General features: G+C 43.4%; 1 protein-coding gene across 4 annotated transcripts in view; it reads right to left on the bottom strand.

The window, feature by feature from the left end:
* The window catches only part of SLC9A6 (solute carrier family 9 member A6), a 53,939-nt gene that overhangs the window by 8,709 nt on the left and 22,134 nt on the right, over nucleotides 1-23,096 (bottom strand). For 3 of the 4 annotated variants that reach the window (XM_042974148.1, XM_007098490.3, XM_042974149.1), the window contains 7 exons: nucleotides 22,307-22,412; nucleotides 21,918-22,006; nucleotides 18,948-19,061; nucleotides 13,669-13,780; nucleotides 12,607-12,760; nucleotides 6,192-6,222; nucleotides 3,651-3,730 (listed from right to left, as the gene is read on the bottom strand). In XM_042974148.1, coding sequence (XP_042830082.1) covers nucleotides 3,651-3,730; nucleotides 6,192-6,222; nucleotides 12,607-12,760; nucleotides 13,669-13,780; nucleotides 18,948-19,061; nucleotides 21,918-22,006; nucleotides 22,307-22,412 — 686 coding nt within the window. Of the gene's footprint in view, nucleotides 1-3,650; nucleotides 3,731-6,191; nucleotides 6,223-7,406; nucleotides 7,497-12,606; nucleotides 12,761-13,668; nucleotides 13,781-18,947; nucleotides 19,062-21,917; nucleotides 22,007-22,306; nucleotides 22,413-23,096 lie in introns of all 4 variants that reach the window. The other variant, XM_042974150.1, reaches the window with a different exon arrangement.

Here is a 23,096-nt window from a genome sequence, read left to right as displayed (position 1 = left end):
AATAATAAGTGAACTTAACAAGATTGCTGGATACAAAGTCAACATATAAAAATCCCAATTACATATCTACATATTAAGAGTAAATGAGTAGAAAATAAAGTATCATTTGCAATAGCATCAAATATTTAGGGGTAACATAATGAAAGATGTGCAAGACTTGGCACTTAAAACTATAAAACATTAATGAGAGAAATTAAAGATCTAAAGAAATGGAGGGATATACTCTGTTCATGGATTCGAAACTCAATACTGTTAAGATGTCAGTTCTCTCCAAATTCGTCTATTGATTTAATACAAACCCCAAAGAATTGCCAGCAAGTTTTCTTGGGGTGTGTGTGTGTGTGTGTGTGTGTGTGTGGAAAGTGGCAAGCTGTTTCTAAAATTTAGATGAAACTGCAGTGAGCCTAAAATAGCCAAGGCAATACTAAGGAATAACAAACCTGTAGGCTTTCCCTTATTGGACAGCAAGATTTATTACAAAGTGTAATAACTAATAGAGTGTGATATTAATGTGAAAAAACGACAAATAGAAAAGAAAGTCCAGAGGCAGACCTCCACTTATATGGCCAAGTGGTTTACAACAAAGGCTCCAGAGCAATTAAGAAGGTTAAGGACAGCATTTTCAATAAATGGTGCTGGGTCAACTGAATTCTCATATGGGAGAAAAGTAGGTCTTGACCCATACCTCACACCATACACAAAAATTGACTTGTGGCGGATCGAAGACTTAAATGTGACAGCTAAGATAATCACACTTTTAGAAGAAAACATAGGACCTTGGGATATAAAAGATTTATCAAGACATGAAAGCACTAACCAAAAGAAAAGAGTAATAAAGTAAACCTCATTAAAATGAAGAATTTCTGTCCTTCACAACATAGGATTAAGAAAATGAAAAGGTGAGCTACAGACTGGGAGAAGATAGTCATCGTGTGTATAATCAACACAGAACCCAATTCAGTAACACAGAAAGAACTACAAGTTAATAAGGAAAAGATAAGATGCCTCAAATAATGGGCAAAAGAACTAAACAGACCCTGCTTCATAAAAAAAAAAAATGACATCCAAGTAGCCAACAAATATATGAAGGGATGCCTGGCCTCACTGGCCGTCAGAGAACTGCAAATTAAGCCACATATGGTAGCACTACACACCCACTGAAATGGCTCACATTTAAAAGGTGGATTAAAGATCGAGTTTTGGGGGAGGTGCGGGACAACTGGCACTCCCTTAAGTCACTGGTGGGAGCGTCAATCAGTTACAGCCACTCTGGAAAACTGGCTGCCAGGATCGAGTCCAGCTCAACAATACACTTGCCCTAAATTTTTCTCCTGGGTATGTACTCAACAGAAAGGAGTGCTGGTGTTCACCAAAGGATGCATACATAGATGTTTAACTTTGTAATAGCACAAACTGGGAAATGACTCAAATGTTTATCAACAGTGGAACGGCTGGAGAAAAAACAAAACAAAACAAAACAAAAAACAACCCTGTAGTATATTCACACTGTGGAACACCACATAGCAATGAACAAGAATGAATTACTGGCACTGGCAACAATATGGATAAATTACACGTTGTTAAGTGAAAAGAAGCAAGACATAAAATAATATGTAATACAGGATTTCATTTAGTTGAAGATGAAAACCCATGTTGCTAGAAATCAGAAGAGTGGCTGCCCTTTGAGGGGGGCAGGGAAGGCACTACTGACACTAAGGGAACAACAGGCCAGCTTCTGGGGTGCTGGAGATCTTCTATATATCTTTAATTTTTTTTTAAGTTTATTTATGTGAGAGAGAGAGACAGCGTGTGATCACAAGCAGGAAAGGGGTAGAGAGAGAGGGATAGAGAGAATCTCAAGCAGGCTCTATGCTGTCAGCACAGAAGCCCAATGTGGGGCTCAAACCCATGAGCTGTGAGATCATGACCTGAGCCGAAACCAAGAGTTGGGCATTTAACCAACTGAGGGCCACCCAGGTGCCCCTATATCTTCAGATGGGTAGCAAGCACAGAGGCATATACATAGGTCACAAGCTTAAGATTTGGATATATTATTTAAGGTATATATATCTCCATTACAACAAATAATCTGGCTATACAATGGAACTGAGATCTAGAGTGTGAATGATTAATTTTACTAGGGCACTAGGTATGAAAATTACTGGGTCTTAGTCCAGTAGTGCTTAAAAGGGTAGTACTGAGTCAAATCTTGGTGTTTACTTCTGTAAGAATACACAGAAAAATAAACTATCATTCTACACTTTCTCTACATTAGGATTGTTTTATACGTATATTATGCAGAAAATGTATAAAACATTTTATTCAGGAAATATTAAACAATTTTTGTTAAATTAGAGGGATGAAAAAGCCCCAAGAGATATGGGAGTGGCTTATACCCAAAATGCTGAAAACGGAGCCAAAAGTAGTGACATAATCATTAAACAATTTTAAAGAGCCAGGATCTCCTACTGGGAGTCTTAATACAAGAGACATGATTGCATTCTTGTTTCCATATAGCAATTTAATTTTGAGTACTTGCAAAAAGTGATTATAAAAATCCAGCCAACAGAATATAGTAAGTAGTAGCTTCTAACGAAAAGTGCCAAGTGCATTTTTCTTTAAGTTTATTTATTTATTTTTAAGATGGGGGGCAGAGAGAGAGAGGGGGAGAGAGAATCCCAAGCAGGCTCCACACTGTCAGCACGGAGTCTGACACGGGACTCAAATTCACGAACCATAAGATCATGACCTGATCCGAAATTGAGTCAGACGCTTAACCAACTGAGCCATCCAGGGCCCCCCAACTGCATTTTTCTCAAATATTCAAGGCTTTCATCAGAAAGTCAAAAGGAAGGGAAAAGTTTTTACATGGTTGTCCCAAATTGCCTTCAGTAGAACATGAACCAGGTTTTGATTCATTTACTAATAAGCTTCAGCTTGAAAGAACTCCGTGGTCCCTTTTTCTAGTTCAATTTTCAAGTAAGAAATTAATTTTAATAAATAGTAAGAGATAAAATATTTTTTGAAAGGCATGATTTAAACAGGTCATAGGACGTAACACAATCCAAAGCAGAGGTATGAAGAAGACGACTATGATAGGAGAAGAAAGAGATTTGGCAAACAGGGAAACACTGGCACCCTTAGTGGAGGGGAGAATCTTCCAGTCTTCTGAAAGGTCAGAGAAAACAGGCCTGTCCCTGACTACTGAGGTATCTAGTATTTCTGTGTTTTCCATCTCATCCGTATGCTTTTCCCTAAGGCAGCCTTTCCTCTTTGACCCTAGAGCAAGTGCACTGACAAGGACCAACAAACACCTTTTGCAAGATTCACTAAATTAGGTAAAAGACCACGACTGCTCAATAAGTAAACCAATATATGGGACAGAGTCTATTGTAAGGGCTCCTGAGTCCCCCCTCTCACAGCCAGCCTCTGCACTAACCAGTCCCTACTGGTTTCGTGGGTTTTCAGGGCAATTCATTTGTGTGGGTTTCCTTTAATAGCTTTCTCCATCCGCTCCACTGAAGGGGAAAGGGAAGCCCAAACGTGGGTTTTGTATTCCACTTCCGGAAGGGAAGAGTCACAACAGTTGTTCCATTAAATTGTAACTGGCCACGTTCACATTACCATTTTTCCTCCTCAGTTAAGGATACTTATGATCAAAGTTGTACCATATCCGGAAAAGCCAGGCACTCTCTGCTTTGGTGGTTCTTCTTTCATTTTCCGGAATGCCCTGCAAACAGATAATAAAGAAATCAATCCATACACCAAGATAAAAGACACATTTATTTAGAGTCATTTCTTTGTAGACTTGGAAATATAGCCTACTTCATAGAAGATACTCTCTATCATGGGTAACATCAGAAATTTACTAGCTTGCATATTGCAGCTTTGGAATATGAAATGGAAATTTTTCTCAACACCTCTATTACTCGAGGCTGCCTGCTGAGTTAGGAGTCTACCGTCATTTAAAAAAATCAATGTGGAATAATTCATCCCTAAATCTGAAAGACTTACACCCACAATGCGAATTGCATCTTAAGTAGAAAACATCACATCGACATCACTATCTTTGGGAGTTGTTATGGGTCCCAAAAGTAACTGGCATTTTCAAAGGTGCTACTATGTTCTGAGAACACTAGCAAAATAAAGCAGAAAAAACCCACGGTAGGCCTGACTGGCTAGAAGAGAAAACTAACACAGCAAGCGGGCCTCTTCTAAAATAGCTTCCAAAAACAAATTGGATAAGGATTTGTAATGTGGTACAGTCAGCAGCGGGGCAGTTAGGTGATCTGGTTCATCTCAGCTCTGACGTGGACTAAGTTGGACAAGTCCCTTCCCCTCTGAGGGCCTGGATTTCTTCACGTACACGGCGTGAGGCTTAGAGAATCTCAAAAGCCCTCTGCAGCATGGATGTTCCATGGTTCCATGATTTGTGAAGAACACAGTTTAGATTCTGGGTTTTGGTCCTTTCCTGTCCTTCCTGGTCTTCAAACTAAATAAATCTTCCTCTCAGCATGTACCAAAACATACACAATGCAAGAATCTTGGAGTACAGGTGTACTTCCTTTCACACCAGTACACAGAGGTTTGCGTGCCTCTGCGTTTCCAAGGGCAGTTAATCTACAAATCTCATGACCCCTTCAGCACAGAAACACCTGGACACCGACCCCCACACACTCCATACTTACTATCATGTTCCTCTCTGCTTCCCAGTGGACACTCGAAACACTGACTAAACCATAGAACCAACCAAGACATCCACAAGGTTTTGAGGGCGAGGGAAAAATGGTATTTTTTCTGCATGTCCCAGCTGGGACTCACCTACCTGGCATTCTCTCTCCATTTCTATTTGTCCTCTGTGGTGACTGAGGTGACACAGCGGGTGAAGACTTACGTGGATCATGACAAAGCATTTGTCTGGTGAGCCGTGTGATATCTTATTCTTGTTTGGACACAGGGGTGGAGGCACTGGGGAGCTACTACCTCTTAGACACCACTCCAAGCAGCGCAGCATCATGGGGATTTATCCAGCCTCGTTTGTGCAAGTATTTCAAGCCCACGAAACTACACTGGTATGGTTCTGACCACAAAAGAGGCGAGTACTTACTGTGTTACATACACACTCATCATTCAACAGCTGACAAAATTAGCATCAAGGAAATGAATCTGAGAAATGTATTTTTGGGGGGAACCGCACCCTGAAGACAAATAGACCACGGCTCGTTTCAGACCAGAAAAAGAATGTATTTTAAAAGAGATGCTCTCCACCTTTAAAAATTTAATTTCTGTGATTTCCCATCTAATGTCTTAGGACAGAGTCATGTATTCAGTGGTGCTCAGAGACCCTTATAAAGCAGATGGGGGGACGCCTGGGTGGCTCAGTCAGTTGAGTGTCCGACTCTTGATTTTGGTTTAGGTCATGATCTCACAGTTTCATGAGGTCAAGCCCCGTGTTGGGCTCTGCACTAACCCTGCAGAGCCTGCTTGGGATTCTCTCTCTCTCTCTCTCTCTCTCTCTCTCTCTCTCTCTCTCTTTCTCTCCGCCCCTCCCCTGCTCATGCTCTCTCTCAAAATAAATAAATAAACTTAAAAAAGTTATTTTTTAAAAAGCAGATAGAAAAGACCAGAAAAGGATGGTCAGTCTCAGGCTCAGGTTCAGAGGAACAAATGAGAAGTGAACACCTAGGATTAAGCAAGGTTGAGGCCCAGGGCAAGGAAGTGCATTCTCCTGAACAGTCAGGGAAGACTGGTTGAAGACTGCAAAGCTTCCAGGCGGTTCTCAAGGGCAGCTGCTGGTCATCCAATTGGAAAGTTACACAGCAAGAGCAGCTGGAGTGAGGCTGACATCAGAGACAAGCCTTCATGCTCAAACCAGAGTGGAAAAAGGCTCCCTGTGCCAGAGCAGTCACTTGAAAACCCAGGAGTGCTTAAGGGACTGTTCCCCTTCGTGGCCAAAGCCCAGGCTGGCCCACAGATATGAGAGCTGTCACCCTTGATAACCACATGTTGTCTAGAATTTGGTTTTGTCTCTATCAAGCAGTGAGAAAAGCCAGGAATGATGTCAGTTAAAAGCTGGTACAAACAGGACAGGATCTAAATAATAGTGGCGTGAAGTCTAGAGTAGACCATTGTCTTTCCAAACAGCTGCACATTCGACAAAAATGCTAGAGACAACACAAACGCATATTTACCAAATGTTCTTGGTCGGAATCAACACCAACCCTAAAGGAGAAACACAAAAGGCAAATGAGATCTTGAGGCCAAGTCAAGGTCTATTCACATACGAACAGTGTCAGGCAGCTACTTTTCCTAACATGCGAGCTGCGGAATGGTTAACATTTTCTTGCTTCTCTCTGCTTGTTGATGTCGATTTTTGGCCCCTGCCACTTTCCTTAGCAACAGCTTGGATCCTGAGGCAGGCAGGGTCTACTAATGATTCCCTTCCTGCAATCCCACTGACCAGTTTCAGAAAAATAACATTCTCGGCCCCGAATGGAAGTGCACTAGAAGCAGAGTCGGGGAAAGCAGCGCCGCCCTGATTGCCGAATAGGAACCGCTGGCTAGTTCCAAACATAAGGCGGGCACAATGCAGTTCCAGGAGGAAGCTGCGTGTTTTCGGACCTCTCAGCTCTCATGGCAACATTCTGTTATGATGACCGAAGAGAGGGCCCGGTTACAGTGTTTTTTCATAGGCTAATGGACAGATATTAGCCTCGGTTCTTCATAATTATCTTTTATGTGCTTAAAATTCCTGCTTTCCGTAACCCAGGGAACAGCTTCATTATGAAGCTCTCTTTGATTCCCCTCTCTCCCCTCAAGACCAGCACCCACCAACTTTGTTCATTCTTTCTCTAAACCGTTTCCCAAATCTTCTTTCCTTTCTATCCCAACTGCTCGGGCTCAGGCCTCATTCTGACTCATGAGGTCGGAGGCAGTGGCCAAAAGGTTGTCCAGCTGCCAGGCTGTCCCCTAGAGTCAGGTGTCTAAAGCACGGAACTCACTGGGTCATTCCCTTGGCAAAAGACTGAGAGTGGCTTACAAGCGACAGGGCCAAGTCTAAACCCCCTTGGGCGGCTTTGAAGATGCTACAAACTAGCGACCCCTGCCACTCTGACCTACCTCTCCACTCTCATTTCTCCTCATTCTCCTCTACATATCCTCTATTAGCCATTCCCACCCCCTTCTCTCCCTGGCCCCTGTCCTCTCCCAAGCCTCCATGCCTTTGCTCAGGCCATCCCCTCTAACTGAAACACATGGCCCTTCATGTGTTCCCGACAACTTTTTCTAATTCCGAACGAATCATTCTATAACCCCTGCAGGTGGAATCATTCTTTCCTCCATTCTTCTACAGCACTTTCTAGATTCCTCTATTAGAACACTTAGCAGAGTAGAGTATAATTATTTACCTGTCAGTCTCCCCAAATAGACTGTGAGCTCCTTGAGGGTAAAGGCCATGTCTCAATTCATCTCTGTATCCCCAGAGTCTAGCACAGTACCTGATACACAATAGGTGCTCAAATGTTTATCGATTAAGGTCACTACTACAGACAACACAGAAAAAACAGCAGTGCGAGAAGCTGTAGCAGGAGCATCTCAGAATACAAACACACCGAAGGGAGGAAAATGATGCAAGACCTCATCTGGAAGGCAAGTGAATCATGGTCAAGTACTTGAAAACGGACAGCCATGACTAGATTCATAATTCAAAGAAAGGCTCAGTTCCTCTGTGTTAAATGGCCAGAAGCTGTTTAATACCTTCTTAGCCATATTAAACTCTGGACCCATTTGTGTACATAAAGTGACATCTAGTGGTCTTGGAGATAGCACATTTGTAACACTCAGAATGTTACTAGAAGCCAGGTCAGCGTAATAAACATTTACAGAGCATTTATTATCTGCCAGGCACTGTGCTAGGCACAGGGCATAGACACGAATGAGACACAGCCCCTTCCCTCAAGGAGCTCACAGACTAGTGGGGGCTACAGAAACAACTAGAGCACAATCCCCCAAGGGCTCTGCAATCAAGGAGAGCTGGGCTCCAGTTTGGCCTCGGCCCCTTTCTAGCTGTGTGAACTTGGGTTATGCAGTCCAATGAACTCCAAGTTTATCACCTGGAAAATGGGGATAATATCCACCACTTAGAGTTGATGCAAGGATTAAATGAGAAAATGTATCTAAAGATTTTAAAGGTATCTGATGCATCACTTCATCCTCACTAAACAGCAGTTCGTACAGCACTCCTGTCATCACGAGGCCAACCCAAATAAGCGTTGTCATAGAGATACCCGCGGGAAGCACACGGAAGGAAGAGTGGCTCCGTTGGAAGAGGGCAAAGGGAGGAGGCCTCTGAGCTGTGCTATTTCCTGGGGGTGAAGGAGAATTCCAGGCAGAGGAAACAGTAGGAGCAAAGGCTCGGAGACAGAGGACTGCCAAGTGTGTGCGGGAAATGACAGGAAGCCAAGTGTGACTGTCACAAACTACCTGAAAGGACACAGGGATAAGCTGGCTGGCTGGCTCCAGCTCACTGAGGACCCTTTGTCCGCACAACAGCTGGAGTGATCCTTTCACACCGTAAAACAGATCATGTCACTCCCTTGCTTTAAAATCCTACACAATTTCCCACCGGATTTTAAAATCCAAACTCCTCACCATGTCCTACAAGACCAGATAGCAGGGTTTCCCAAACTACGGCCCAGAGGCCACATCTGGTATGCCTCCTGTTTGCTGGGAACTCAGCCATCGCAACTGATTTACATATTATCTATGGCTGCTTTCACGCTAGGGCTGAGTAGTGGAGACAGAGACCATATGGGCTGTAGAGCCTAGAATATTTACTATCTGGCCCTTTACAGGACATGTTTGCCAACTCCTGCCCCTGTAGGGTCTTGCCCACCTCATTTCCTACCTACCCATCAATCACTATTTCCAGCTATGTGGGCTTTTTTCCTGTTCATTATACAGGCAAAGTTCGTCCTGCCTCAGGGCCTTTGCACTTGCTTTCCCCACTGCCTGGACCACTCTTCTTCTCGCTCACTGTTTAACTCTCAATGTCCTGTCATTCAGGTAGACTGAGCTCAAATGGAACCTGAGAGACCTTAGCTTACCTCTGGGTATAAAGTTCACTCTATCCCCAGTCACTATCACAGTACTGTGTTTGTTGTCACAGTATTTAATACCATCTAAATTGTTTTCTTCATTTATTCATTTACTAGCTTATTGTCTGTCTTTTCCCGCTGAAGTATACATTCCATGAGACCAGGGACCTTTTCTATCTTATTGCTACCACTATATCCCTCCCTCCAGAGCAGGGTCTTTTAACCTTTGCATTACTGATATTTCAGCCCAGATGACTGTTTGTTGTGGGGTGCTGCTCTGTGCACTACCAGACATTAAGGGGCATCCTTAGCCTCTGCCGACGAGATGCCAGGAGCAGCCTCCTCTCTTGGGATTGTGACAATCGAAAATGTCTCTAGACATTGCCAAATGCCTTCCCTCCCCCAACCTGAGAACCAGTAAGAGTCTAAAACAGTGCCTGGCGCATGGTTGGTATCCATTGGTATTAATCAAATGAATGAATAAAAGGTACATTTGAAATGTTGTGCTAGGAGCTTTACAGACATTAGCTTACTGAATCCTTACAACAACCCTGGAGGAGGCAGGTACTATCACACACACGTTACAAATGAGGAAACAGGCTCACAAAGGTTAAAGAACCTGCCCAAGATCATAGAATTGGTGAATGAAGGAGCAAGAACCCAGAGTCAGATCTAAGCCTGCATGAATCTTAAACTTTAAGGACTTATCAGCATCCTCAAAATTGCACTAGAAACATTTCAGGGGAGGAAAGGAAACGTAAAATCCAGCCTCTGCTCACACAGAGTTCATAAAACCCCAAAACAACAATAAAAAGAACTAATCTAAGACTGTAAGGCAATGCATATAATTAAGTGCCAAACTATGCTACGGGACAGGCAAGATGGGCCAAGGCACTTGCAGAGCTGGTGAGATTGATTCAACTCTATGAGAAGGGGTGTTTTTCTTGGAGGGGGGGTAAGCATGGGTAATTTTGTGTGGATGTCAGTCAGGAAAGAGAACGGAGACTCTACTGGACAGCATTATTTCTCATAAATTATATTTAATTTTGTTCTCAGTAGAATAAGGAAAAATCTTCACCTACAAGCTCTTAAGAAAGGAGTTTAATCCTTCTGAAATTTAACACCCTCATTTCTCAATGCAGCACAGTCCACGAGAAAGGTGAGACTGGAGGCTTCTCTGTCTGCTACTTCATTCTCTGTATGACCTTGAGCAGCTTAGAAACTTCTAAAGCCACTATTTCCTCACTTGCAAAATGGAGGTGTTATGATAAGATAAATATGTGAAATGCACTTAGCACAATGCCCAGCACATAGCAGGTGCTCAACAAATGCCAGGGCTTCCCTGAAGTCATGATCAGAATTATAAGAACATTATTTTCAATTATATGCCATAATAGCACAGAAATTGGAAGAAAGGAGTTTGAATAGTAAAGAGAAATAAAGACAAAAATAACAACATTCAAAGTGTGATTTAGGGCTGGCTGGTCTTTAGAATGTTTAAGAGAAAGGCATAATGACATGAAAAGATGCTCAACATCACTCCTCATCAGGGAAATACAAATCAAAACCACCCTGAGATATCACCTCACACCAGTCAGAGTGGCCAAAATGAACAAATCAGGAGACTATAGATGCTGGCGAGGATGTGGAGAAATGGGAACCCTCTGGCACTGTTGGTGGGAATGCAAACTGGTGCAGCCGCTCTGGAAAACAGTGTGGAGGTTCCTCAAAAAATTAAAAATCGATCTACCCTATGACCCAGCAATAGCACTGCTAGGAATTTATCCAAGGGATACAGGAGTGCTGAGGCATAGGGGCACCTGTACCCCAATGTTTAGAATAGCACTTTCAACAATAGCCAAATGATGGAAAGAGCCTAAATGTCCATCAACTGACGAATGGATAAAGAAATTGTGGTTTATATACACAATGGAATACTACGTGGCAATGAGAAAGAATGAAATCTGGCCTTTTGTAGCAACGTGGATGGAACTGGAGAGTGTTATGCTGAGTGAAATAAGTCAGTCAGAGAAAGACAGATACCATATGTTTTCACTCTTATGTGGATCCTGAGAAACTTAACAGAAGACCATGGGGGAGGGGAAGGAAAAAAAAAAGTTAGAGAGGGAGGGAGCCAAACCATAAGAGACTCTTAAAAACTGAGAATAGGGGCGCCTGGGTGGCTCAGTCAGTTAAGCGTCCGACTTCGGCTCAGGTCATGATCTCACGGTCTGTGAGTTCGAGCCCTGCGTCAGGCTCTGTGCTGACAGCTCAGAGCCTGGAGCCTGTTTCAGATTCTGTGTCTCCCTCTGTCTCTGACCCTCCCCCGTTCATGCTCTGTATCTGTCTGAAAAATAAATAAATGATAAAAAAAAATGTAAAAAAACCCCTGAGAATAAACAGGGTTGATGGGGGGTGGGAGGGAGGGGAAAGTGGGTGATGGGCATTGAGGAGGGCACCTGTTGGGATGAGCACTGGGTGTTGTATGGAAACCAATTTGACAATAAATTTCATATTAAAAAAATAACATAAAATAAAATAAAAAAGAGAAAGGCATAATAGAATGAAAAACATGGAGAAGAGATTTTATAAAATGTTAAATGCTGTTTTCTCTAATGAACCCTACATGTTCTAGAGGCTCAGTAGAGGGTCTATGAAGTTTCAGCCAAACACAGAACTAAAATCTACAAAAGCTTTAGCAACACAGGCTGCTGTATCCATGGAAACAATGCAGAACTCTTGAGATACAGGGAGCTTTCCAACTGAATACATTAATGAGTATGCATTTAACACTTCACAATCTTAGCCTTGGGTTGTCAGGTTAGCAACAGTGGTGATCATAAAGTTGAGAGAGAAAGATAATGTCTAGGACTGATTAGGGTTGGGACAAACTGGATTGTCTCACAGGCTGCAGATAAGAAGAAACAGTTTTGATTTGATCGGGTGATATGGGTCAAAAGCCTTAAATATATGCATATCCTTTGATTAAGCAACTCCACTCCTAGGAATGGATCCTTAGGAAATGATCAAACATTTATGCGTTTATGAACATTCACACTGTTAATGGTAATACTAATAGCAAATCCTCAAATGTTAATGCTACTAGAAAAATCCTAGAAACAATGCAAAAGTCCAAAGACAGGGATTTGTTTAAATAACTTATGATGTATGCAGCCACTAAATTATGATGTAAATATATTTACTGACATAAATGTCCATGCTAGATTACATTTAAAAATCACTTTACAAGAATCCCTGTAGTGTTGCCCCTTTTTTGTTAAAAAAATATATATATAATGCACAGCAAGAGATCTTGGAAGGACATCCCTCGAAGTGTGAACTACTTTCTTTTGCCCATTTCCCATTTTCTCCGTACTACGTTGTATACTTTTTTAAAGGAAAGAAATAAAACCTCATACATTTGTCAAAGCTTAGAATTTTCTCCTAATTAAAAGAAAAAAACCCCTGAATGATCATTTAACTGCAAATGAGGTCCCCAGGCGCTACCTACCTTATATGCAAGCATGACAGCATGGCAGTTGTGCCGCCGCCAAATACCCATACAGTAAAAAACACAATCAGAAGCGTGGTGCTGAACATCATCTGCCGTGCGTAAGTTGCAGTATCCCGAATGGCCAAAGCAAATGCCATTGCGCCGCGGAGGCCTAGAAGGGAACGGAAGAGGTCTTTTCCTTCGATAACTCATTACCAACGCGAGCTTCATAAATTCAGAGAAATAAAGCACATTCTGAGAACTCAGAAGCACATGAACAACTACATGAACATACGAAAGCATACACAGATAAAGAGAATTAGCAGATGATACTGACATGCCCTGACCTTTTAATAATAGTTAACATTTTATTTTTAAGTTCACATATACTAAAATCTACTCTTTTCTGGGGTACAGTCCCATGTGCTTTGATGATGCATCAAAGTGTGTGGCCACGACCACGACTAAGACACAGAACAGTGTCGTCGCCCTCACCAACCCCCTCCCCGAATTCCTTGGGGCCACACAGTTTTAGCCCAACCTCTCTGTCACCCTGCCAAACCCCTGCCAACCCCCGAGCTATTTCTCCATCACTACGCTTTTGTCTTTTTTGAGAATGTAACCTTTTGAGACTGGCTTCTTTCACTCTGCACGATGCCCTGAGGGTTCGTCCATGTTGTGCTTATCCACAGTTTGGTGTTTCAGTGCTGAGGAGCACTCCGTGGCCTCATGGACATCCTACAGTTTGCCTATTCATTCACCCACTGGGCTATTTCCAGATTTTGGCAATTGTGAATACAGCTGTCGTAAATACATAACAGGTTTTTGTGTGAAAATACATTAATCTTTATCTTTTCCACTACATGTGCTGTATTTCTAAACCAGGAATTTGAAACCAGAAAAACATTCTCACAGAAGGGAATCGGACACTATAAAAAGAATTTTCTATTGGAGGTTGCGACTTCCACATTTCAGGGAGTCTCATCTTACTAGCACATCATTTCCATTTAAAATCAAGTTGGCATATGTGTGGTGAGTGGCTTCTTGGAGTAGGCTAAGAGAGGGAAAGTTACAACTTACCAGCAAACATCATCATGTGCTGAAAATTTGATCCAATCTTACTTCTTCTACCCAAATTAAGTAAGAGGGACAAGGGGTAAATATTAGCAGCTCTTCCCAAGAAAATAGCAACCTAAAATTAATAGGTTAAGGCAAATTTCTTTTTTACCATTAATGCTATTTAGACTACACATTCAAGATGGTGAGAGACCATCTTCAGAAGTTTGGTCTCCAATGGTGGGAGCCAGGTTTCTCACTATTGGAATCGGAGTTCACAGATCAGTCAAGAGGAGGCGGCCAGGATGATGCACGTGGTAACAGATTAGAGTTGGAGACATCAGTATGAACTTATGTTTAGCTTAACAGACATACGGATGGTTACATATGTATTTATAGATATACGCACATATAGCAGCTAGCATATACATACATATTTCCTCCCTGTGTCAGCTGAGAGGGCCTAGAAGCCAGGATACCTCAATGGCACTGAATACACTACAGCCCAGATCCTGATATCTAATACCATTCCCCAATAAGAGGAACCAGGGATCCTTGGAAAAATGGCTGATTCAAGGCTAGGGCAGAAAATATACAAGAAGAGTGTGAAGCATCTTCCCTAGGAAGTAAGGAAGTGTTCAAGGGGTGCCTGGGTGGCTCAGTCAGTTAAGCATCTGACTCTTGATCTCAGCTCAGGGCTTAATCTCAGGGTTGTGAGTTCAAGCCCTGTGTTGGGCTCCACGCTGAGTGTGAAGCCTACTTAAAACAAAAAACAAAAAACAAAACTTCGGGGCCCCTGGGTGGCTCAGTCGGTTAAGCATCCGACTCTTGGTTTCAGCTCAGGTCAGGATCTCATGGTTTGTGGGTTCGAGCCCTGCACTGTGCTCTATGCTGACAGTTCAGAGCTTGCTTGGGATTCTCTCTCTCTCCCTCTCTCTCTGCCCCTCTCCCGCTCATGCGCTGTCTCTCAAAATAAATAAACTTAAAAAAATTCAAAACACATAACGATGGTGGTAAGGGGACAAAGGGACAAAGTACCCACTGAAAGAGTTCCAAATGGCCAAAGCAGGAACAGTTTGGGCAACAAGATTTTAGAAAGTAGTAATGTATCATGACCCAAAGTATAAAATAAATACCATTGAGTCCATCCTGATATAAATGACAAGAAAACAATAAATGGAGGGGGACAGATAAATACCCCATGGAAAGAACTCCTTGAGGAGATGGACTCCATCTAAGCGGTACGATATAGAAAGGGGGAAAATGAGTAACTTTACAGTGGAGTGGCCTGACCAACACTATCTCAATCAAGTGATTAAGGCTGACGCCAACATTATTAACATGCCTGCAAGTATGTACCTTTGATTCAACGCGAGGAGAATGGCACCTTACCTCTGTGACTTCCTCCCAAAGAATGCACAACCCCAGGCTAATCACGGGGAAGATGTCAGACAAATTCTGGTCGGGACACGCCCTGCAAAACATTTTACCAGTAGCCCCTCAAAACTATCAAGGGTCATCAAAAACAAGTTTGCAAAACCGCCACGGTCGACCAGAACTTAACAAAGCATGACAACTAAATGAAATGTGGCATCGTGGATGGGATTTTGGACGAGGAAAAGGCCATGAGGGAAAAATTCTGAGAGCCTGAATAAAGTATGAGCTTCAGGTGATGATAATGTGCCAATATTGGTTCACGAACTGTGACAAGTGCACCATGCTAATGTGAGATGTTAATAACAGGGGAACCTGGGCATGGGGTATATGAGAGCTTTCTGTATTATGCTCACAATTTTTCTGTAAATCTAAAACTACTGTAGACTACAAAGACCATTAAAAATAGCGATTCCGGGGCGCCTGGGTGGCGCAGTCGGTTAAGCGTCCGACTTCAGCCAGGTCACGATCTCGCGGTCCGTGAGTTCGAGCCCCGCGTCAGGCTCTGGGCTGATGGCTCGGAGCCTGGAGCCTGTTTCCGATTCTGTGTCTCCCTCTCTCTCTGCCCTTCCCCCGTTCATGCTCTGTCTCTCTCTGTCCCAAAAATAAATAAAAAACGTTGAAAAAATTTTTTAAAAATAGCGATTCCGTGGGGCGCCTGGGTGGCTCAGTCAGTTAAGCACCTGACTCCTGGTTTTGGCTCAGGTCATGATCTCATGGTTTCATGGGTTTGAGCCTGCTTGGGATTCTCTCTCTCCCTATCTGCCTCTCCCCCACTTGTGCAGTGCCTCTGCCTCTCTCTCTCTCTCTCTCTCTCTCTCTCTCTCTCTCTCTCAAAAATAAATAAATAAACTTAAAAAAATAAAAAATAGTGATTCCTTGAAAAAAGAAAAAACAAAATAACATGTGGGCCAACATGGCAGTGACTGCTAGTTTTATCCCCAATATCTATCTTTCCCTTCCTCTCTAGGAGGACACACTCCTCACTTCCGCCTCCAATTTTCATCTGTGTACATGGGCACCTAGATAGAGAATGTAATTCCCAGCCTCTCTTGTAGGTAAGTGTAACCCAATGGATGTTAAAGTGGAAATGATGTGTACCTGTCTTGGGTCACGTCCTTAAAAAGAATCGGCGGACACAGGGCTGAGCCACCTTGGCCCCTAAGAGAAAGGGCAATTCCCCAAGGATGGTTGCAAGGAGGCTGCATGGGTCCCTGATGACTTTGTGAGGTAGAGCTGCCACACCAGTTCAGACTTTTACATGAGAAAGAAAGAAACTTCTACCTTGCTTCAACCTGGGTTAATTTGGGTCACTGTCACATAAAACCAAACCTACATCCGAACTGATAGAGGCAGCAAGAGGACAACTCTCTCCCGGTAAAAGTCAATGTTCATGGTAGGCATTTGTACCGAGGAACCGGAATTCCTAACAGACTCAGAAACCTATGGAGAATATTTAGCCTCGTTTCTGGAGAAGTATAGTGGATCAAGCCACTTGACTGCTCAAAAAATTTTCAAAGACTGGCAGGACAGGAAGTTACACTGGTCTCATGGGAGTCTTCCAGCTAGGGTTCCTCTCTTATTTATAGGGTTTTCTCTTTTTTGCCTGAAGTTCGTTCCCAGAAGACGAAAACACTCCAGAATGGCATTTCAGTAAGACCTCACTTTCACAGACATGCTGCTTAAAGTCTTAATTTAAAAAATATTTCTGCTAATCTGTTTTTTTTTATTTTGTTTTAATGTTTATTTATTTTTGAGACAGAGAGAGACAGAGCATGAATGGGGGAAGGGCAGACAGAGAGGGAGACACAGAATCTGAAGCGGGCTCCAGGCCCTGAGCTGTCAGCACAGAGCCTGACGCGGGGCTCGAACTCACGGACCGTGAGATCATGACCTGAGCGAAGTCGGACGCTCAACCGACTGAGCCACCCAGGCGCCCCTCTGCTAATCTCTTTGGCAGAAACTTCATTCTGAAGCAGTTTTTAAAACTATTTCTTTTGGAAACCACTAATTCAAACATCTCACCCCCAACCACACTCTCTGCTTCCATGTTTGTTTATCTATCCCACTCGGATGGTTCCCCCACCTCCCTGGGACCTCCCACGCAAAGAGTTCTCAACTCTTCCCTCAAACAACCAGTCCAGCCCTCTCTCCTCTTTACTTCCATTCTCAGCCACATCTTATTAACACTCTTCCCGGGACGCCCGGGTGGCTCAGCTGGTTAAGTGTCTCGACTCTTGATTCCGGCACAGGTCATGATCTCACAGTTTGTGAGATCGAGCCCTGAGTCGGGCTACATGCTGACAGCACGGAGCCTGCTTGGGATTCTCTCTCTCCCTCTCCCCCACTCACGCTCTCTTTCTCTCTCAAAATAAAAAAAAAAAAAAAAAGCTTAAGAAAAAGAAATTAAAAAATAACACTCTTCCCTATACCCTGGATTCATCTGCCCCTCTCTGGGATTTCACTGTAGTCACTGAACTAGACCCCAAACCTGCAAGGACCCATCTCAGTCTTCTTCATGCTGCCAGCCAAGTACTCCTGGACACAATAGTACAACAGGGCAGACTGATTCCACTGTCAGTTACCTATTCCTCAAACCCAAATGGGTCCCTAATACCGCTCAGCAATCCCACAGCATTTCTTTGGTCAATTCACTCGCTCACTTGCTCCCCCACTCTCTACAACTATTTCCAAATCTCCTCCAAACTCCTATTACCTGTGGAAGACAGCCTCCAAGATGGCTCCCAATGATCCCCGCCTCCTAGTACTCACCCCTCTGTGTAGTCCCTACTCACACTGTATCAGCGTCCATCTGTGTGACCAATAGGATGTGGTGGAAGGGATGATGGTCACTTCCTAGATTAGGTTATAAAAGACACTTCGGCTTCCATCTTGACGCTCTCCCTCTGGGGGAAGCTATGTTGTGAGCTGCCCCATGGAGAAGTCCCTGGAGAAAAACTTAGGCCTCCAGCTAACAGCCATGTGAGTGAGCCTGGGGAGGATCCCCCACCCTCAGTCAAGTCCTGAGAGAGTGCAGTTCCAGCCCAGAGCGAGACAGTAACCTTGCAAGAGATCTTTGTGCCAGAACCCAGCTAGGCTGTTCCCGGATTCCTGACCCTCAGAAATTGTGTGAGGTAATACATATTTGTTGTTTTAAGCTGCTAAATTTTAGGCTAATTTGTTCTACAACAGAAAACTGATAGGCCGCCTGCTCCTACCTCCTTCTCAGCAGGTGCTCCCACCTCCTACTCCACACATAAAAATAGAAGCCAGCAGGCAGGAATGCCATCTTACTCGTGTACAGCAGCCATCTTTACACACCCTGTCCTCTCCTGGGACAACGGTGGAGCTGTGCCTCCTCCCTCTGGAGGCCAACCCCTCTCCACATGTGTTAGATTCCATTTTCACCTGCTTTCTCCCGAGGTTGGCACTCGCTTTCATGGACTCAGCTTTTCCATTTCGACTGCTTTTTAAAGACAGAGACAGAGACTAAGACAGAAGAAAGCAGCCTCCGTCGGCCTTTCACCCTCCTGCAACCACTGCCTTAGGGAGCAGAGTGCAAACTCTTCCCCAGGACCCACTCTTTCTCTCTCCCCTTCAATGACAGAGGACAGTTGTATTCTGGGGGACTGGCGGGATGGGTAGGGACTTCCTTCTGTCATTTTGACCTGTGTTATCTGTGCACTCAACAACAACGAAGAGAGAATGGAATACAGTAGAATAGGAACAAGAGTCGAAATCCTTATTCGTTTTACTCAGAGGAAAGTTTCATATATTTAAATGTATTCTTATCAACCACCCCTCCAGAAAACAAGCGCAAGCCTCAAGTGAAAACAAGTTTTCAAAATAGAACACATAACAAAGGATACAAATGCACCTACTACAAATGTCGGGTTAAAGACATGGTTCTGGAAGGTGAACAGTGTCAGTCCCATGTAGGAGAAGATGAAATTCTCTGCCAAGAAATTGAGAAGCTCAAACAACTGAAACGAAATTTTAAAAGGTTAGTCCAGTAAGTGCATTAAGTTACATCATTTGAAAACATGACTATCACTAAGATAATGAAGCAGACCCTTCCCCTAGGTAAAGCCCACGTACATCCCCAAAATATGTGCTTCAGAGGGGAGCAAACGTAGACATGACGCTTCTGGTCCCACGGAGAAAGCCAGAAATGTCGCCTCCGCATGTCCCTCCATTGGCTTCCTTTGCCCAATCCCCATGTTCAGTCATTCTCCTCTTCCTTCTCCAAACCTTGTGAAGTGTTCTCTGGGGATGTTCCTTGCCATCCCTGCCACTGCCTTAGTCTGTCTTTCTGGCTTTCATCACCGCCCGCCCCTACAGCTGCAAAGGGCCCCTGACTGTGTCCCTGACGCCCCCATCCTGCACCCTCACCCAGGGGGTCTCTCTCAGCATGGCAGTTTGAAGACCCTTCCCTCTTTTAGGCTGGAATATCTAGTTCAAATTCTCTTCTCTTGGCATTGAACGCTTCATGACAAGTCTTGTATCACCTCCTTGTGTGATTTCACTTTTGACTCGGGTCTTAGCCCTCATTTAGGGAGCAGGGGCTTACGCGTTATAGCCACATGCTCTGTCCCCTCCCCTGCTGCCTGCCCACCCCCACCACTTCACACCACTGCCTGTCAAGTGTTACTGACACGATAGGGATTCAAGATTTGCCGACTGAATGAATTCCAGGCCCTCTGTAATCCACATCCCTCGGTCCATCAGAGTTATCTACCACTGCTCTTGAACGTGAGCCCTCTGGCCCACTAAACAGGGTAGTGGTTAAGTAACAACATGGGCCCGGAGGTCAAAATGCCTTGGCTTGAATCCTGCTTTTCCCACTAGCTGGCTGTGTAGCTCCGGGCAAGTTAACCTTTCTAAACCGGAGTTGCCTCATTCTTGAAAAATGGGAATTAAAAATGGAAATAAGTAAGTATATATTTAATTTACTTTAAATGACTTAATATACTATTATTATTAGTTACTCATTTGCTTAATTATCAAGCTAAACTTTTTTAGTTTAATAGCTAAGACAGTTTTTATCATGCGCCTGGTACTATGCTTGCGACTTTTACAAGCATTATCTTGTTTTAATCTCACAACTCCATGAGCTAGGTATTATGATTATCCTCATTTTAAAGATAATAAAACTGAAGCACAGAGAAGTTATGTAACTTGCCCCTGTCACACAGCCAGCAAGTACTGGAACCAGGATTTGGAACAACACAGAATCTCTGTTTTAATCCACAACACCAAGGGTTGGCAAACTTTTCCTGGGAAGGACCAAAGGGAAAGTAAATATTTGAGGCTTTGCAGGCCACACGGTCCCTGTCACAGTCACTCAATTCTGCCAATGAAGCACAAAAGCAGCCACGGACTACATGCTAAAAAAAAAAAAAAAAAAAAAAAACAAGGGTATGGCAGTGTGCCAAGAAAACTACTAGTGGACACCGAAATCTGGATTTCATATAATTTTCATGTGTCACAAAATATTCTTCTTCTTTCGATCTGTTTCCAACCACTGGGGAAATGTAAACATCATCCTCAGCTCACAGACCTTACAGGCAGGTCTGGTCATTGACTGCCAACCCCCGGGGCCACACTTCGCTGCTTCTATTCGCTAAGGTTACCTACTTTCTGTTTCCACCTTTGCTGGTATTATTTCCCTGTGGGTTTTTTTTCTTATGCTTATGCTTTTTCTAGGCTTTTCTGAATCCTTCCTATCTTTCTAGGTGTACCATTTCTTCTCTGATAGTTTTCCCGCCTCTTCAGGCCTCAAACCCTCTCTCCACTTCTCTGACCTCTTGTAGGACATATCATCTGAAACACAGAATCTAGAAGTTCTATTAATCTGGGACTTTTTTTTTTTTACTGCTATACAAGCTTCATATCACCAATAAGACTGGAAACTCCTGCCTTGTTGTTTCTGAATTCCCCACCTCATTGCCTAGAAAAAATGCCAAATACCCCAGCTGATTTTCTTCTCTACACTTAATGAAGTGAATGAATTTGTAAAAGGGATTTGTAGCCCCAGTGCATATGCTTGGGGAAGAAAAGTCTAATCTCTTGAGGAGTTAGAAAAAAGCACAGGTTCATATGCTACATTTCTGGCTCCAGAAGAAAGAAAAAAAGAATTAGGACATCTGCTCCTGCTTTATCAGAGGAGTCCTTTCCCGGGTAATCTCACTGTGTTCTAATCATTTGGGAAAACGGAAAGCTTCGATTTCTCGATATAACCATAATCGGGCATGCGTTGGTTTCTATTCCAGACATTACATATTGTTCATCCACTCGTTCCATACACTTTGTAAGACTAGAAAACCCTACGTCTATTTCCTTTAGAACTCCCTTCAGGTACCCTGCACAACTGATCATTCAATACCATGGGAAACCCAAGCACTGGTGTAGCTGACGTTCCTGGAAACACAGCGGCTGTGAAGTGCCTGAAAGGAAGTCGATCTTCTCTTCTCTGGGTCACCCGGCAGCAGACCCAGTCGGGTCAGAAATGAACCTTATTTCTATCACCCGGAGGTACTTCTAGTCAGACCTGAACGAACTTCCAAAACGTTCCTCTTAGGAAAACAAGGAAAGGAAGCTAACTGATCGCTGGAGCCACGATACTAATGACCCCTCGCTTTTCTGCTGAACTATCTCTACCCTAAGAGCTGCCACCCTTCAACCCCCATCGATTTCCAGAGTCAAAGTGAGAGAAGCTGAAATGAATAGGCATTGTTTGGAACCAACTAAAGATGATTTTTCAGTAACAAAAAAAAAAAAAAGACTCCTGTTTTGCTGCAAGGAGGAAAAGTTTATTCACAAACTAAAGTTTGTCTTACCTGTTTAGTTCTATGCTGAGACTCTGTGGACAGATTATTGTACGTGTAATGGGCCTGTGTGATGCCGCAGAACAACACTGCAACCACACCTATAAAGACAACAAGTTCCAAGTTCACATCAAAGGAGAATTCCCGACTTTCAGAGTGAGGCTTTTACTTCACAGAAGATCATATGCTCAGTGTTGGAATTTCCAGTTGTCACTTACTTTGTTAAGAGGAACCACTTCCGTTAAAAATCTTTTCTTTTTATACCATGAAGTAACTGCGTAAATCCCAACCCTAACGAGTTTGTTCAAATATTAGAAGCTCTGCCCACAGGTAGAAAAAAAAAATGACTGCTGAAGTCACTCCCTGTGAACGTTTACAATGAAAAGGGGCAAGGACCCTACCTGTGAAACCCCACGCTTCAGCCAAGAGGAAAGTACTCCAGGACATCAAGAAGAACAAGCCTGTCTCCAACAAATGGAACTCCCGTAATTTGGTGAACTTTGTCACGTAAGACCGTCAAGGTTGATAACAAGATCTCGTGATACAGAAGTGCGACTAGAAAAAAAAAATAAAAGTCGAAGCAAGGCAACCACGCAAGAAGGGTTCTCCAGTCTAACACAAAAGTCACAGAATAAGGAGGCACCAAAGCGAAGGAACTCTTAAAATGAGCGTCATACTGAGGAGTCAGCAGTCTTTGCTTCCGTGAGGAAGCCGCAGTTTTGTCAATCCAATCGTTTTATGGGTATCGCATGCCTTGCCGGAAACCACATCATAAAGGACAGGCAGAGACGGGAGTGACAGAGCAGACACACAACATGCCAGCTCTGATTATAAATCTGCAACCCGAAGCAAGACAGCTTCCGTAATTACAGCGATTTACATTCACTCAGAACATGGCATTTCCATGAGATTTCATGTTCATTTGATCCCCTAGCACCTCTGTGATGCAGAGTAGTCCATGATGAAGCAACTGAGGCACGTCACCCACGTATACTAATCTCAAAAGTATTTTGTTAGTCAAGGGGAGAAGGGCCTGTGTAGACCTGTGACAAATCTCAGACTGGAGTCTACATTCGCTTCAACAACTGTGCACCACAACAAAAAGATTCCTAACAAGATATACTCCCTACCCTCAAGGAGATTGTTAACGGGCAGTGATACTGGTTCCTCCTTCAGAACATCTTACTGTCT

The sequence above is a fragment of the Panthera tigris genome, chromosome X (genome assembly GCF_018350195.1).
Source record: "Panthera tigris isolate Pti1 chromosome X, P.tigris_Pti1_mat1.1, whole genome shotgun sequence".
NCBI classification, from domain to species: Eukaryota; Metazoa; Chordata; class Mammalia; order Carnivora; family Felidae; genus Panthera; species Panthera tigris.
This window is presented reverse-complemented; position numbering and strand designations above follow the sequence as displayed.